The following is a 17887-nucleotide window of genomic DNA, read 5'->3' on the forward strand; positions in this document are numbered from 1 at the left end:
CCAGCACTGAGTTTCTGTCCACTCCTTCTTGTTCAGGGAAGTCACTCTGTGTTGTGAAAACCGATTGGAATCTCTCATTCATTATTTCAGTCTGCATTGCTACATCTTCATAGACCCTTCCCTCCACTTTCAGTTTGTTGATTCCCTCCTTGTTTTTTAGTTTGCCATTGACATACCTATAAAACAGTTTAGGTTCCTCCTTACACTTGTCTACTATCCCTTTTTCAAAATTTCTTTCTTCCTCTCGGCGGATACTGACATATTCGTTCCTAGTTCTTTTGTACTCTTCTTTTGTTCTTTTTCTTTCTCCATTTGTTCCAAGCTGCATCCTGTTCCTTTTTTGCCATCTCGCACCTTCTGTTATAACCAGTCCTCTTTCCAGTTCTCTTAACTTTCTACTATTGGCACATGTTTATCTACTTTACCACGCCTCCGTGGTCTAGTGGTCAGCGTGCCTGGCTTCTACTACGCGGGCCCAGGTTCGAATCCTGGCCTGGGCAGTCAGCGTGCAGCTCACCCAGCTGTTCATCCTCCCTCTCAGGCTGGTTGATAAATGGGTACCTGGAGAAACCTGGGGGAGGTAAACTGTGGTAACCCGGATGTCACACTGGCCCTGTGTCCCGGGGTAATGGGCCCCCTCCCACCACAGGCTCAAGGGCCAATGTTATGGAGATGAGCACCGAGGCCATGTGCTGCTACAGCGTATGCCCCCGACTTTACTTTACTTTTATCTACTCACGAGTTGTAAACGTTTAAAAAGATTTCCCACTTCTTCTGTGCGTCATTAGTTTCTTTGAATTCTCTCCAATTTGCTTCCTCAAAATATTACTTTAATCCTGAAAAATTTGCTTTTCTGTAATTGTATCTGCCTTGCCTGTAGGACTCTACTCTCGGCTTAGTTAACAAATGGTAAAAGGGACTGAGAGTTGTGAGGAGGCATAGCATGCCGTGGGAACATAAAGAGAGGAATAGGGAAAAAGTGAAGAGTGAGGTTGTATGTGAATGTGTGAAAGGCTTGTAGCAAGGAATAAAACTCAAGTGATGAATGGTGAAGAGGAATGGGAATGGAGAGGGGATGCACTACACACCATTTGGGCAAACACTCCCCTCTGTCATTTGAAATTCTAACACCACATGTCTCTATGAGACACGGATATTTCAAAGATTTGATTACATCTGGTTCTTTATTTAGTAGCAGATCTAGCCTTGCTGGGGTGTCCTCCTCTCTGTATCATGTCTCCTCTTTGACCCACTGGGTCATGACATTGTCCATTGCTAAGTTCATTAGTTTCTTGCCCCAGGAGTCTTTATTTTCCCCTGCGTCCCATTCTTCCCAGTGCACCTATTTAAAATTAAAGTCCCCTACTATTATTATGTTTTCACTTTTGTTGATCACCATTTGTAGGTATTTGGCTGTATCCGTCAGCACATCGCGGTGTTCATCTTGCTTCCTTGCCCTTGTCTTTGGGGGGACATATGCCACTGTGATATCTCTCGTGCTTCTTCCCTTTGTTGTTATTTTCATGGTTATTGCCTCTGCCCTCCCCTCCCCTAGCTCCACATTCTCCACATTAATATTAATCTGTCTCTTCTCCACAGTCTATATTTGCCCTCACCCACTCGGACATTGATGTCTGTACTTAACTTACAACAAAGAGTAGTGATTGACGGATTTAACTCAGAGTGGGTGCCTGTCACTAGTGGCGTCCCTCAGGGCTCGGTCCTTGGCCCAGTGCTCTTCATTATTTACATCAACGACGTGGATGTTGGACTCAATAACCGCATTAGTAAATTTGCAGACGACACAAAGATTGGCAACTCGGTTCTCACTGACGAAGACAGGCAAAGCCTCCAAGAGGATTTGCACAAAATTTCAGCTTGGTCGGATAGATGGGAGATGCCCTTTAACGTAGACAAGTGCCAGGTCCTTCAAGTTGGAACGAGGAATAAGAAGTTCGAATACGAAATGCGCGGCGTTAAACTCAAAAGCGTTCAATGCGTCAAAGACTTGGGGGTCAAAATCGCGTCAAACCTCAAATTCTCACAGCAATGCATCGATGCAGCAAATAAAGCGAACAGAATGTTGGGCTTCATTAAAAGAAACTTTGTATTCAAGAATAAAGATGTAATACTCCCGCTCTACAACAGTTTAGTCAGACCCCACTTGGAATATGCGGTACAGTTTTGGTCTCCCCACCATGCAAAGGATATTGCTAAATTAGAAGGTGTTCAGCGTCAGGCAACGAAAATGATCCCTTCCTTGCGCAACAAATCCTACGAAGAAAGGCTTTCTACCCTTAACATGTTCTCTCTTGAGAAACGTCGCCTCCGAGGAAAACTGATCGAATGTTTTAAAATACTTAATGGTTTCACGAATGTAGACAGATCAACATTGTTTATGATCGATGACACTTTGCGCACGAGGAACAATGGCGTAAAACTCAGATGTAGACAAGTAAATTCAGACTGCACCAAATTTTTCTTCACCAACGTTGTAGTGCGAGAATGGAATAAGCTTCCACCGTCAGTGGTCCAGTGTAACACGATTGACTCCTTCAAAAATAAGCTCGACCGTCACTTCCTTCAACTTAATATCAACTAGAGTAGAAATGCAACGTTTTGGAGTCTTCTGATTAATGTAAAATCACTTAGGTTTAAGGACAGACCACCAAGTCTGGACCATGGGGTCTGTGTGGTCTGATTTTCTATGTAAATCTATGTAAATCTACATGCACATGATGTCTGGCTCTTTTTCTCATAGGCAGTCATGTATCTCCAGTCTTTTTAAGATTACACCGTCTACATTGGCATATGTCACTTTCAAACCTTTGACGCTGTTATTTAGTCCCACCTTTCTCACTTCCTCTCTCCTTAGATACCACTTCTTTGTGTGTATGTGTGTGTGTGTGTGTGTGTGCATATATATATATATATATATATATATATATATATATATATATATATATATATATATATATATATATATATATATATATATATATTGAATAATCACATTTGTTAATTCATTAAAATTGCTTTGCAGGTCATCATGAAGGGTGTATTGTCAAAACTGTTTGGAAAAAAAGACAATAACATAGTTGACGATGTTGACATCTCTAAGCCTGACATGGTCAAGCACAATATCCATGTCACATACAATAAAGAGACAAATTGTTTTGAAGGAATTCCAGATGCATGGCGGAATATAATAGGAACTAACATCAGGTAAGACTAACAATAATTTCTGTGACATGTTCATTTTGTTGTTTTCTGGTCCACATTAAGAACATATACATACTGCATATGTGGTTATATCTTGCATCACAGGCTTTTTAACATAGTTGATTCACCCATTTTTAAGTATCATCATATTTTTTTCTGCAACAGTATAAGTAAAATAATAAAAGCCTGGTAAAGTGGCAATGCTTGCATACTATTGTCTCTGTGTTATTAGCATCTATTTCTATAAAATAAAATGTTAAAGTACTAATAATAATTATGGGGAGATTGAGGTGGTTTGGGAATGCAGAAGGCATAAATGAGAATATTGGTTGAAGAGATATGAATGTTGATGGTAGAGGATTGAGAGATAGACCTAAAAAAAGTAAGATGAGCTCATGCACATTGATCTGTGGGACCTGGACTGGATAGAGAGGCTGCTCAAGATCAAGCAGCAAGGAGAGCTGTATGTAATAAGCATGCATTTATAGTTTTCCAAAACCAATCAAAAATGAAAGTGATAGATGAAGACATAATCAGCATAGCTGGGCACGATAACAAAAAACCTTATTCCCGATAACCGATAACTGATAATGGAAACCCATATCGGTGATAACCGATATTCATTAACTGGAGACACAAATGTAGGCGATAACCGATAACCGATACCCAATATAAATCCACAATTCCGATACTAGCTAACGATAAGTCCGATAGGCGAAAACGATACTATATTGATATTTCAAATAAAAAAACATAGATGAATTCAAATTTTCATTATCTTTATTTTAGAAAACTTACAAAACCTGAAAACCACACGTTGACACGTACCTATGGACGGTAATACTAGAAACGCCTGAACCGGTGTTGTGTTTATTTGGCGTCCCCACCGTCAAACGCCGGCGCTTTTGTTTACAAACATTGGTCTCTCGTGAACTGCGCATGCTCAGACCAGCAAGCGTAGACCTGTACAGTCTCACAAAGCTTTTTAACCATAATTAAGAGTTGCTGGAAGGCCGAATCAGACTTACAGTACCACTATCACTATCCCCGCTGTTTCTAGAACGACACTCTGTACGAGTTGCATTTATATGTACAGAGTGTCGTTCTAGAAACAGCAAGGATGGTGGTACTGTATGTCTGATTCAGCCTTCCAGCAACTCTTAATGTGTTAAAAAGCTTTGTGAGACTGTACAGGGCTACGCTTACTGGTCTGAACATGCGTAGTTCACGAGAGACCAGTGTTTGTAAACAAAAGCCTTCAATACCATGGCATGCTCACAAACGAATATGGAATATCAAATTTGAGGCAGTGAATAATCATTTTTGGGGCAAAGTTAAATGATTTTTCTCTTTGATATATTGATTTTTGAGTCTAACATAAAAAAAATAACCTAGTGTTTTAATGTTGATGATCTAAGTATGAAATCTCATCACCGAAGATATTTCATACCCCGAAATTTTTTCATACAACACCAGGCGCCCAGGCCACGCATGCACAGTAGGGAGGAGACAACAGGTTTTTTTTTCTGAGAGGCGGAAAAAAGTAGCGATTATCGCTAGTTTGGTTACAAAAGTAACGAAGATACCGATATATATTTAAATAAGTAGCGGATGGCCGATAACCCAATTTTTTTATCAGCAATAAAGTATCGCGATAACGCCCAGCTATGATAATCAGTAGGATTTAAGAAAACCTGATGGATATAAACTCTACTTAGAGGGATGTCATTATGATTGATTGAAGGGGAGTGTATATACGAGCAGGAAGAATGCCAAAGCACAAATTTGTGTACTGGAAATCTTGGAAAGAGGGTATTCAATGGGATGCTTCACTGAGCTGGACCTGCCATCTGGTGGCCCTGCTGGAGCCTTTGCCAGAACCAAACCTGCGGCAAGCTGGGGTCCAGCGAGGCTTAATTGACATTTTTCTGTACCAAACTAGCAAAATATTAGAGTTGTAATATTCATTATTATGTTTACACTAAAAATCTGAGGGCTGTACATTATTCATGTCATTATAATGAACATTATTGGCAAAATAAGAGCATTCATCGATATATCCTACAACACTCCATCCTGTGGATAATAGGAATGCATCAATGCAGCCTCTGGGTAAATCATTTCTTCATGCAAGAAAAGAAAAGTCAAACAAGCCCAGCATGGTGTCATGCTCTCAATCTCTTTCAGTAGTGGTTGAAGGTAGTTTTGAAATTTTTTGGCACTCAACATTCCTGCAGCTGGCACGTCGTTGCCTCACACACGAAGCATTTCTCTGTCTCTCCAATCAGAGCACAGGAGGTTGTTTACACTGCTGCTAAATATATTGTATGCTGCCGGCAGCAAGTATTAAACATGTTTCATATTTCTAATTTAAATCATAAGACATACATCTTTAGCATCTCATAATATTACATTCACTACATATATGGACCTTTAAAAGAATAACATAATAGAATGTGATGATTGTCTATGTGGGGAAAAATATATATCTTAATTACCTAGGTCTTGCATTTCCCTGATTCTTAAATACTACTAGTAAGTCAAATGTCTCTATACCGTAGCTACAAGAAAAATATGTGATATCTAAATACTAGCGAAAAACTTGTAAGAAAAATTATTTGGACGTACACCGCATGCATAATTTTTTTGGTACTTCCACCAGGGCCACCAGATGGCAGGTTGAGCTCAGTGAAGGACCCTATTCAAAATATGAAGAAATAAACAGGAAATTGTTATTGAGTAGCCATGGGATAAAAGTACTTAGACAGGCAGTGATTACTCCCTGTAAATTTTGGTTGAGCAGTCACATCACAGCTGATGCCTCCTTTTTATGATGAATTTCACTTTCAACATCACTTTCATCATCTTGTCTCATGAAAAAATAGCTTTCATTAAGCTTTTTTATCACAATATGAATGGATGCCAAATTTAATTTTCTCCCTATCAAGTTAACCCCTTCACTACAGCCGGCCCAAAACAGCGCCCCGCAACGTATCCGGGATCGCCGCGAGCGCCAAATTTCAAATGTCGCTATTGAATATAACAAGTTTTCAGCCATGAACTCAACATAATCATCATGTATTATATATGAAAACATGCAGAATTAAATGGTGCACATAAAGAAACATAAATTAATTGATAATTTTGAGATGTAAGCATAAATATAGAGTTAAAATAACTCGTGTATTGGCTAAAGCGAGCCAGGACGCAGTATGCGCGTCCTCGGATATGGTACGGGGCACGCAAGGATGCAGTATACGCGTCCTCATGTTGAAGGGGTTAAGGATGATGCAGATGCAGATAACTGAGCATTTACTGTTGTATACTGTTTGATTATAGCAGTCAAATACTAAAAAAGAACCATGAAAAGCTGAAATTGTCTATTGAACTTCCGCCATGCTAATGTCTTCTTGTTTCCAGTCAAGATGAGGTGGAGAGCAATCCAGAGGCTGCCATAGCAGCAGCAAAATATTTTAAATATTCAATAAAAAAAAAAGAGGAAACAGCAGTGAAGCCAATACCCACACCAGAAACAATTTTGGAAGAAGCAGAAGCTATAGAAAATATTTTTGAAAATGGTATGTATGAACTGTCTTTGAATGACCGCATAATTCAGGGTGGAATTATGTCATCTTTTATACCTATAATAAATTATGTAATACAAAAAGAAGTTTATTATACATAGCTGACAATAATATTGATAGAAGGACCTTTCTTCTAACAGAAAAAGACATTGGTGACCCATCTGATGTGCATCAGAATCAGGTGAGCTTCAAAACATTTAATTTGCTGTTTCAAAATCTGAATGTTATGCATACTTTTTTTTAACATATTTAAGCATAAAATTAATACATGAACAATGCATTATTAAGTGAACTTAGGAAAGTGGTTATGTCAGTAGAATTGGGTTTCTTGTGTAACAGCTAAATACTAAAAGTACAGTATTTGAATCCTACTATATGCAGTAATATATAAGTAGTTTTAATGCAAAAGGAGAATTAAGCACAGCACAAAATAGGAAAGTATGATTATTATTCATCATGACAATGAGGTATATTCAGAGTTGCTAGCCAGCAGGTATTGGGTCACAGGGCCTACGAAGCTTGAGCTATTCTTTCAATTATCATAAATTACCTTTGTTTCTCTGGGGCTTGTAACAATTACACTTCAATATAATAAGTATAATAATGTAGCTGATCATTCTCATTGTTTTATTTATTGGTAAACAAGAGAAAATAGAAATGCTGTTCGGCAGCCTCCCCACATCCTAAATCATTCTTGCATGAAAGCCCTACCAGGGGAGGCGGTGGCTGACTCAACAGAGTGATGGCGCCGCGTTCAGGAGGACACGAGTTCAATCCCCGCCCGGTGCCACCAAGCTGGGATTTTTCAGCCGCTGCTGAGTGGCTTAAAACTACAGTACCCTCTCGAGTTTCGTGCTATCCGAGTTTCGCGATCCTCGAGTTAAGCGCTTAGTCCTAAATTCTTACCATCACGAGTTTCGCGCTCCTTTGACATGTATGGGTCATGTCTACCTACCATCGGCGTCATGCGTGCTGCCTTAAAAGGTGGTGTCCAACCATTGGGGCTATGGGCAACTGCGGTTGCCCGTATGCCCAACCGGGAGCGAGTTGTTGGTTGTCCTTATGAATGGAAAACGGTTGTGAGTACGAGCGTGGGTACATGGGTACCTCATGGCTGTATGTAAACAGACGACGGCAGTGGCTGAGGAGTGAGGAGCGCAGTGGAAGATGGCCCACCAAGAGACTCGTAAAATGGACTGGCAGAGCTGCTTAGCTTACTACTTGATTAACAAGAAAAGAGAACACCCTATGCTGGGGAACCACAGTCCAAAAAACTTTTTTCTCAAGTATATGAAAATTGTAGATCTCCCAGTGATGTTTTCCTTCTTCTTCTTCTTCTTTTGACCTGTAATGCATGGCAGCGATGGTGAAAAGTAACAGTGGAAAATAGCAAAAGGGCATAGAAAACCGAAATCAGGGAAGAAAAGAACGGAAAAACACCTAACTTCAGGGTGAAGTGTATAAGTGCGCACTGTGAAGTAAATAAGGGCCGCTTTCACAGTTGTTTTGTTTGTTTTGATCGTTACCAATGGCGGCGATCGACGCTATAGTTTTCCACGTGAAATTGGCCTATGGGGTAGTAGTGGCTGCAGAGAAAGCGACAGGTGTTGAGAGTGTGTGGTAAGGTGTGGGGTGAGGCTAACCCCGCAGCCGCCATACGGTGCCATTGTAAAGGCAATACCTCCGACACCATCACATCACATCACTACCCATTGGCCAGTTTCATGTGGAAATACTATAGCGGCGATCGCCGCCATTGGTAACGATCAATACAAACAATATGACTGTGAAAGCGGCCTTAAGTGCATGTTGTGAAGTATAAAAGTGTGGAAAAGGAGGACCTAAAAAGCAATACAAAACATTACAGGTCAAAAGAAGAAGAAGGTCCACTACACTGGTCGGTGTTGCAAGAAATATCTTCCCGCTGAAATTAGTCATTCTGCTGTCCACCACGCATGCGCGCTGTGGGAATACACAGCATTAAAAGTGTTGATTTGCCTGGATTTGTTCTTTTTTGTCTGCTTGTGGTCTTTGTGAGCGGTGAGGGAAATATGGAAGCAGTAAGCAAGTTGAACCTCTTTGCGAGCTATTTTGCAATTGCGGCGGCAGTTTATGTTCAATAGGCATTGAAAAGTCAATCATGATGTTAGTGATTTGATGATATATAACAAAGAGTTAGCAGATTATACCATAACACACAGAAAACTACCAGAAGCTATAGGTTTGTCCAACTGTACACGGGTGACCACGAGCAACCACCCTTACATTAGCAGATGACACCACGTGGATCACAAGCTTGTATCCAGAACTGCCAGCCAATTGTAAGGCAGCCGCCTTCAGCTGCAGCTTAAGAACGACCTGTTCTCACTTCCCATTTTCTGCCTATTACCAAGGTACATATTTTGAGATAACAAGAGAGTAAAGGCGAAAAAAATTGTAATAACAAGGGAGTCAAGTCGAAAAAAAAAAGTATTTTTTTCCACGGGCCGGAACCAATAGCTTTTTCATGTATTTCAATACCTTGAGTTTCGTGATCCTCGAGTTTAGCGCTATACCTTCGGAATGAAGCAAGCGCGAAACTCAAGAGGGTACTGTACCCACATGCTGTCCAGAAGACCACCTATCAACCCGGACGCTAGATTCTAGGATTAAAGATGAGCTCCGGGAGGGCAGCATGAGCCAATGCAAGATGGTGCCACTATAAACACTCGCCTGCACCAGATCGGGCTGGGCCGACCATCAGGCCCCACCGGGAAGAAGCCTTGGGCCGACCATAGACCCCACCGGGAAGAAGCCTTGGGCCGACCATCAGGCCCCACCAGGAAGAAGCTTACCGGCGCAATAGGCCGCGACGTAAAAAAGAAAAATAAATAAATAAAAAAATAAAGCAAAAATGGGCTTTTTAAAAAAAATCTATTTACATTACAATATTTGCTGAGTACCTGCCGTGGGTGTATCAGTGTCACCTTCAGCGAAATTCACCAAAAATATTAGGGCGTCAGGCATCTCTACAATCCCCTCCCTCTCAACACTAGGAAGGCCAGGTGTTCGTGTCTCCGTAAGGTCACCGGCTTCCACTCCCAGCATATTATACTCCCCCCTCAAATGACTGCTGGTTGTTATGTGAGATGAACCAAGACCTTGGGTGAACACCTGCCGCTACCAGGAGCGTGGACAGGTAAAAGGTGATGGCGTTTAAAGCCAGGAGTTGTGGGTAGAGGGAAACACTATTGGACAAAAGCCAATGTCGCACACGGACAAAAAACAAAGGGGACTCGCTTTCTGTCGAGATGCCTGGCGCCCAAATGTTTTTGATAAATTTTGCCGAAGGCAACAGTGATGCACCCTAAGCAGGTACTCAGCATATAATCTTTGAATATTTGAACTCTAAAGTGGGCCTGATGGAGTGCCTCCTATTGTCCTTAAAAACTGTGCCTCCGTGCTGACACCCTGCCTGGTCAAACTCTTTCGCCTCTGCCTATCAACATCTACCTTTCCTTCCTGCTGGAAGTATGCCTTCGTACAGCCTGTGCCTAAGAAGGGTGACTGCTCCAATCCTTCAAACTACCGCCCTATAGCTTTACTTTCCTGTCTATCTAAAGCTTTTGAATGAATCCTTAACCCTTACATTACGGTGATTGTATATATAAGTGTGCTACCACACACCCCACCCGGACGGGGATCATATATTTAATCATCACACTCTACGCTCCCTACGTTTCAAATATACTGTCAGTTCTTGACTCAGAAGAATGGTGGAGGCTGTCATAACTTTTTTATTATTATTAGGAGAGAAGTTTTATTACACCACCATATATACTAGATAAATATACAATTATTGCAAAGACACCATTTCCACCTCTTTTAAATGTCTAAATTTTCCCCGTGTACAGCATCCAGAGAAAAATATCACCACCCGTATTCTAAGGGTTAACCAGAAGATTCAAAAGCACCTTTCCACTTCTGACCTTCTATCTGATCGCCAGTATGGGTTCCGCAAGCGGCATTCTACTGGTGATCTTCTTGCTCTCTTAACTGATTCTTGGTCATCCTCTCTTTGCCGTTTCGGTGAAACTTTCACAGTTGCCCTAGACATATCGAAAACATTCAATAGAGTCTGGCACAAGTCTTTGCTTTCTAAACTGCCCTATTACGGTTTCTATCCTTCTCTCTGTTCCTTTATCTTCAGGTTCCTTTCTGGCAGTTCAATCTCTGCAGTGGTAGACGGTCACTGTTCTTCCCTTAAACCTATCAACAGTGGTGTTCCACAGGGCTCTGTCCTATCACCCACTCTCTTCCTGCTATACATCAATGATCTTTCCATAACAAACTGTCCTGTCCACTCATACGCTGAAGACTCCACTCTGCATTATTCAACTTCTTTCAACAGAAGCCCTCCCAACAGGAATTACATGACTCAAGACTGGAGGTTGCAGAGCGCTTAACCTCAGACCTTGCTATTATTTCCGATTGGGGTAAAAGGAACCCTGTGTCCCTTAATACCTCAAAAACTCAATTTCTCCACCTATCAACTCGACATAATCTTCCAAACACCTATCCCCTATTCTTCGATAACACTCAGCTGTCACCTTCTTCAACACTAAATATCCTTGGTCTATCCTTAGCTCAAAATCTCAAGTGGAAACTTCACACCTCCTCTCTCACTAAATCAGCTTCCTCGAGGATAGGCGTTCTGTATCATCTCCGCCAGTTCTCCTCCCCTGCACAGTTGCTATCCATTTACAGGGGCCTTGTCTGCCCTCGTATGGAGTATGCATCTCACTTGTGGGAGGGGCTCCACTCACGCAGCTCTTCTGGACAGAGTGGAGTCTAAGGCTCTTCATCTCATCAGTCTAAGGCTCTTCATCTCATCAGCTCTCCTCCTCTTACTGATAGTCTCTTACCTTTTAAATTCCACTGCCATGTTGCCTCTCTCTCAATCTTCTATCGATATTTTCACGGTGACTGCTCTTCTGAACTTGCTAACTGCATGCCTCCCCCCCTCCCGCAGCCCTGCTGCACACGACTTTCTACTCTTGCTCATCCCTATACTATCCAAACCCCTTATGCAAGAGTTAACCAGCATCTTCACTCCTTCATCCCTTACACTTGTAAACATTGGAACAGCCTTTCTTCATCTGTATTTCCTCCTGCCTATGACTTGTCCTCTTTCAAGAAGAGTGTATCAAGACACCTCTCCACCCGAAATTGACCATTCTTTTGGCCACTGTACTATTTTCTGTTGTTGGGAGTGGCACGTAGCAGGCTTTTTTTATACACTGTTTTTTGTTGCCCTTGAGCCGGCTCTTTTATTGTTAAAAAAAATAATGATAATGTAATATAGTAAATAATATTTTTTTAAAAGCTCATTTCTGCTTGATTTCACTGGTCGTTCATGTAAGAACAATTTTGGATGAGGAAAGGCTGCCGGACAGCATTTATATTTTCTCTCGTTTACCAATAAATAAAACACCGAGAATGATCAGCTACATTTTTATTAACAATAGTGTCACTTATTATATTAAAGTGTAATTGTTGCAAGTCCCAGAGAAACACAGGTAATTTACGATAATTGAAAGAATAGCTCAAGCTTCATGGGCCCTGTGACCCTATTGCTGGTGACACCTGCTAAGAATGAATATACCTCATAGACTTCTTTCTTAATCACTGACTGATTTTATAATTTCAACAACTCTAATAATTCAGGCAGAGGCATCTCCTCACAGGAAACTTTGAATTTTATCTGACAGAGGCATGCATGATACAGAAGTAGTTTAAACTGAATTAAGAAAGTCATCCAGTGAATACAGTTTAAACTGAATTTGGAAATAGTCGTCCAGTGAATATCATTATGTGCAAAGGTAACAGTATGACATAGAATGCCATGGGAATAGGCTTAAAGAGGTTTTAGTAAGTGAGGTAGAGTAGTCACTAGTCATCTAGATGTCAGTGGCTCAATGACTTTAGACTTAAAACTGTCATGATGTTGGGCTGTGTGCAGCTTAGAGAATGAAAAGAGAGACTGCAGTAACAGAAATATTGCGAGACAAGATATCCACAGCAGTATTTGCATAGGCAGGTAAATATTTTCTTCTTGGATTTAACTGTTGAATAGTGAGGTAACAACTAGCTAGGCATCTCATGAGGTTTTTCCACCAAATAGTTGCATGCCTGCAGTGTGATCTGTGTAAATAGTGATGGGATAACCAAAGATGATGTCCCAGAAGTGCTGAAGAGCTCTGACAATGGCTACAGATTCAAGATACGTCATGAAATACTTTGACTTTGCAGCATTGAGAATGCAACTATTGTAAGCAATAACTTGTCAACATTCTCCATATACTGTTTGCATGAAAATACCATCAATGAACAGAGAAGAGAGATCCATGCACATTGTAAATGACAACTTGTCTGGGAACACCAAGATAGGAGCATGTGTTAGATTGTGTTTGAAAGCATTGAAGCTCTGTTTTGGTGCAGCATTAGTGTAGAGATACTGCCAGTCATGCCTGGTTCACTTTCTTCCATCAACTCATCATCTGAACCATCAAAGCCTACCCTTGCAACCACTGGTTATAAGGACAAAAATATCATACAACAGCTCACATGCCACTTCAATCAACAGAGCACAAGAAGTCATGAGCTAGTGGGTGAGCTGGCCATGATGAAGAATAAAAGACCATAATAAGGAGAGTTCACCAAGCATTGTTTTACCTGCAAATATACATCCCTGACACATTGTTGCCTGGTACCTAGAACAGAGTGCAGAGGGTGCAAACTTGTAGATTAGTGCAGTGAACTAGTTTTATTTCACTCAGCATTGTTTTACGTAGGGTTTGGGAGTCACGTATGACACGTAATCCATTATGGGTGTTTGGTGAGCTACCATATCCTCTTTCATGGTCAAATCGCCCACTAGCTTAGCACTTTTGTTAACATCCTCAACACAATGATGTATCTATTTGTCATACCATAAAGAAAACAGGCTTGTTGCTATTTTCTATGATTTGTTATCTTCAGAAAACTTTTATGAATAACTATTTATGCTGAACCTTGTTATATTTGAGAAAAAGAGGGGAGTTGAGTGGCTGTAATCACGACAAGGTCCTGAGGGGAGATAACTCTCTCTCTCTCTCTCTCTCTCTCTCTCTCTCTCTCTCTCTCTCTCTCTCTCTCTCTCTCTCTCTCTCTCAATCTACCTTTCTAAATGGATAGATAGATGGATACATGGATTTTGAGAGAGAGAGAGAGAGAGAGAGAGAGAGAGAGAGAGAGAGACTTATCTCTCGGATCCTGTATAAAGTGCCTATAAACACCTTTTAGTAACTCCGGGTTGAAAGGAATGAAAAACAGCATTTTTCAGGGATCTATTACACATTATTAATGATATCCTATCAATATAATTATTGAGACCTAAAAGAAATGATCTCAGCATTGAATGCCATGTCTATTTTTTACCAATTATACATTTTCTTCAAGGGTGCAAATGGTTCATCTAGTGCTACACACAAAGCCACCAAGAAATCTGATAGAAGAGACACTGACAGTCCTGTTCAGGTAAATATTGTTTTCAATTTTTACCTTTGTTACCTGTGCAGCACATTCTCACCTGGAAGATTTTCAGATTTTTTTTTTTTTTTTTTTTTTTTTTTGTTGTTGCTCACTTTACTGCCTTTATAGTTAGCCAAGGAAAGATTGATGTTATGTGACTATTCTGAATTTCTTCATATCTATCATTTTGAATGACTTAATCAGGCATCAGTAAATCCAGGTCATTCGTTGAAGGCTGCAACACCTTGCATCCACTTAGAGTAACAGTTCACAATACAGAAGATTGTCTTAATATCTAAGTGACTCACTGGCTGGGCCAAAAATTTTAAAGATAGCTACAATGTGAATTTAAAGATAAACACAACATGTAAAGTTTTACTTTTCTTTTTCAGCAGGAAAGTGAGTGACACAATAGAAATCACCACATACTTAACCATTTGTATCATGTGTATCATCATTATCATTAATTTCCTCTCTTTCATAATGAAGTTAGATGCGGAGAGTGGAGAGGCCCTTCAGGTCTTCTTTGGTCTACCTGGTGGTCTGCGACTAGACATTTTGACACCTAACACTCTGCCAAGTGCCTCAATTCACATCTCATCTTTTTACATGTTCAACCTATCTTAAGTCTCTTGACATATGTAGGGCACTGAAAGTCAACCACTCTATGGTGAGACCTCATGAAAGAAGCATGAATGGAAAATTAAGGAGATTAGGGAACAATAAAGTGCTATCATTCTAACTTAGAATGTCAGAATAAAAATGTATAGGTATACAGTAGAGATCAGCTATATGAGAAGAGACTGTGTACTAATAAATTGAGGTAAAGTGAATTATGAAAATGCATTTAGGTATGATAGGGATGTGAGACAATAAAAAGTGCCCCATACAGGGATGTTAAGAGTGAAATTTAGTAATATTTGGAGTGTTAGCATATGTGAAAATTTTTTAGGGGGGGACCTTGTGAAGAGAGGGTTTAGTGAAATTGAAGAACATGGAATGACTGAAGGCCACCATTTAGATGTATGTATTGATAGGACTGAGTAAGATAATGGAAAATAGGAGGGAAGGCAGTTTGATTTTGAATAAAAGGGAGTGTAGTGTAAACAGGAAGAGATGTAGGCATTTCTATGGTGGCCAACTTGTTAGGGTAAGTTTCTGAAGAAAAACTGGCATGAGGAATGAAGATAAATAAATAAAATAGGCAAAATACTTATAGAATGGTTCACATTGCAGGTTCGAAGAAGAAACTCAGCCCTTTCTGATGATGAAATAATGGAGAAGTTCAGAGAACACTGTTCACCACTGAATCCAGAGTCAGTTTACGAACGGGATCAAGAACTTGGCGCTGGGTAAGCTAAGTACAATATTCCTGATGCTTTTATTCAAAGACTACTTTCATTATCTTTCGTAATTACCCCACTTTACACGAAGGAATGTGATTGAAATGTCAAAAAATACAGAATGACTTCTTACTTAACTGTATAATATGCTCATTTAGTTTCAACTTGGACTTGATTTCAGTTAAGTTTATCAGGACTTGGTTTAAGTTCACTCTATCATGTCTCTGCACTCTTACCTTGGACACTATCTTTCTTACCCTCCTCTTAAACTTTCTTAAACTGCTTCCATTTCACTGGATCACTTCACATCCAGTGTATCTACTTTGCTTATTTAGGTAGTTTTATCATCATATCTCCCATTTTCTTGAGTGTTTACCCCCCCCTTTTCTTTTTTTACATCAAAGGATGCGGCTCAAGGGCAACAAAAAGATTACAAAAAAAAGCCCGCTACTCGCCACTCCCACAAAAGTAAAAAGTAAAGTGTAGCCAAAAGAGAAGAGGTCAATTTCAGGTGGAGAGGTGTCTTGATACCCTCTTCTTGAAAGAGGTCAAGTCATAGGCAGGAGAAAATACAGACGAAGGAAGACTGTTCCAGAGTTTACCAGTGAAGGGGATGAAAGAATGGAGATGCTGGTTAACTCTTGCATAAGGGGTTTGGACAGTATAGGGATGAACATGAGTAGAAAGTCATGTGCAGCGGGGCCACAGGAGGGGGGAGGCATACAGTTAGCAAGTCCAGAAGAGCAGTCAGCATGAAAATATCAATAGAAGATAGAAAGAGCAGCAACATGGCAGAGGAATTTAAGAGGTAGAAGGCTGTCAGTAAGAGGAGGAGAGCTGATGAGACGAAGAGCCTTAGACTCCACTCTGTCCAGAAGAGCTATGTAAGTGGAGCCCCCCACACATGAGATGCATACTCCATACGAGGGCAGACAAGGCCCCTATATATGGAAAGCATCTGTGCAGGGGAGAAGAACTGGCAGAGACAATACAGAACGCCCAACCTCGAGGAAGCTGATTTAGTAACAGAGATGTGAAGTTTCATGTTGAGATTTTGAGCTAAGGATAGACCGAGGATATTTAGTTTTGAAGAAGGTGACAGCTGGGTGTTGTCGAAGAATTGGGGATAGGTGTTTGGAAAGCAACATCTGTGGTCATATGCCGGAGAGACAGAAGGGGAAGGAATTATAGGAGAAGGGAACAGATCCCAGGAGACAGGACACAACCCCTGATTAATACCTGGTACCCGTTCACTGCTGGGTGGACAGGGGCGTATATCGGAAAAGCCACCCAAAATTTTCCACTCCGCCTGGGACTCGAACCCGGGCTCTCTCTAGGTGTTTGGAAGATTGTGTCGAGTTGATAGGTGGAGAAACTGGGTTTTTGAGTCATTGACGGACACAAGGTTCCTTTTACCCCAATCGGAAATGATAGCAAGGTCTGAAGTTCAGCATTCTGCAGCCTCCAGTCTGGAGTCTTGTAATTCCTGTAGAGAGGGTCTTCTGTTGAAAGTAGTTGAATAATGCAGAGTGGAGTCATCAGTATATGAGTGGATAGGACAGTTTGTTATGGAAAGAAGATCATTGATGAATAACAGGAAAAGAGTGGGTGATAGGACAGAGCCCTGTGGAACACCACTGTTGATAGGTTTAGGGGAAGAACAGTGACACAGTAAATCTCATTTCTTTATGGTCAATGTTTACTTCTCATGCCAGGCTTTTCAGGGGTTAGTTTGGCATGGAAGTAGTTTTCAAGTAAATCATGCTTTCCTAGACATATATTTAAGTCAACTTTTATTTTTCAAATAGGCTATTCTGGTTAAGCGTTAGAAAGTTTCCAGGCAACTTAGGTTTCCCTATTTGCATATGCTGGATATAACATGGAAACAAAACGTAAGCAGGATTGAAGAGAGACAAAGGTTGAAGATATTTCAACGATGATTAAGAAAAAGAAATGGACTTGGGCATGTCACATCATGCATAAACAGATGACAAATGGACAACCAAAGAACAAAATGGCAGGACAGACAGGGCCAGGTGAAGAGATGAAATCTGAGTATTTGCCAGAGTAGGATGTAGTACACTAGCATCAAACAAAAGTGGCTCAGTGAGGTTAGTAATTCTCTTAAGTCAGATTTCTTGACAGAAATACAAAGATTTCAGCCTCCCTCATCTATTGATCTTGTTC

The 17887-nt window shown here is 40.6% G+C and overlaps 1 protein-coding gene across 4 annotated transcripts in view; it reads left to right on the top strand.

The window, feature by feature from the left end:
- Nucleotides 1–17887, top strand: part of LOC127009626 (serine/threonine-protein kinase pak-1-like) — a 39192-nt gene that overhangs the window by 6653 nt on the left and 14652 nt on the right. For all 4 annotated transcript variants that reach the window (XM_050882859.1, XM_050882860.1, XM_050882858.1 and 1 more), the window contains exons 2-6: nucleotides 3044–3225; nucleotides 6643–6800; nucleotides 6947–6987; nucleotides 14286–14363; nucleotides 15594–15709. In XM_050882859.1, the coding sequence (XP_050738816.1) occupies nucleotides 3044–3225; nucleotides 6643–6800; nucleotides 6947–6987; nucleotides 14286–14363; nucleotides 15594–15709 (575 nt within the window). The remainder of the gene's footprint in view (nucleotides 1–3043; nucleotides 3226–6642; nucleotides 6801–6946; nucleotides 6988–14285; nucleotides 14364–15593; nucleotides 15710–17887) is intronic.

Source organism: Eriocheir sinensis, chromosome 41 (assembly GCF_024679095.1).
Source record: "Eriocheir sinensis breed Jianghai 21 chromosome 41, ASM2467909v1, whole genome shotgun sequence".
In the NCBI taxonomy this organism is placed as follows: Eukaryota; Metazoa; Arthropoda; class Malacostraca; order Decapoda; family Varunidae; genus Eriocheir; species Eriocheir sinensis.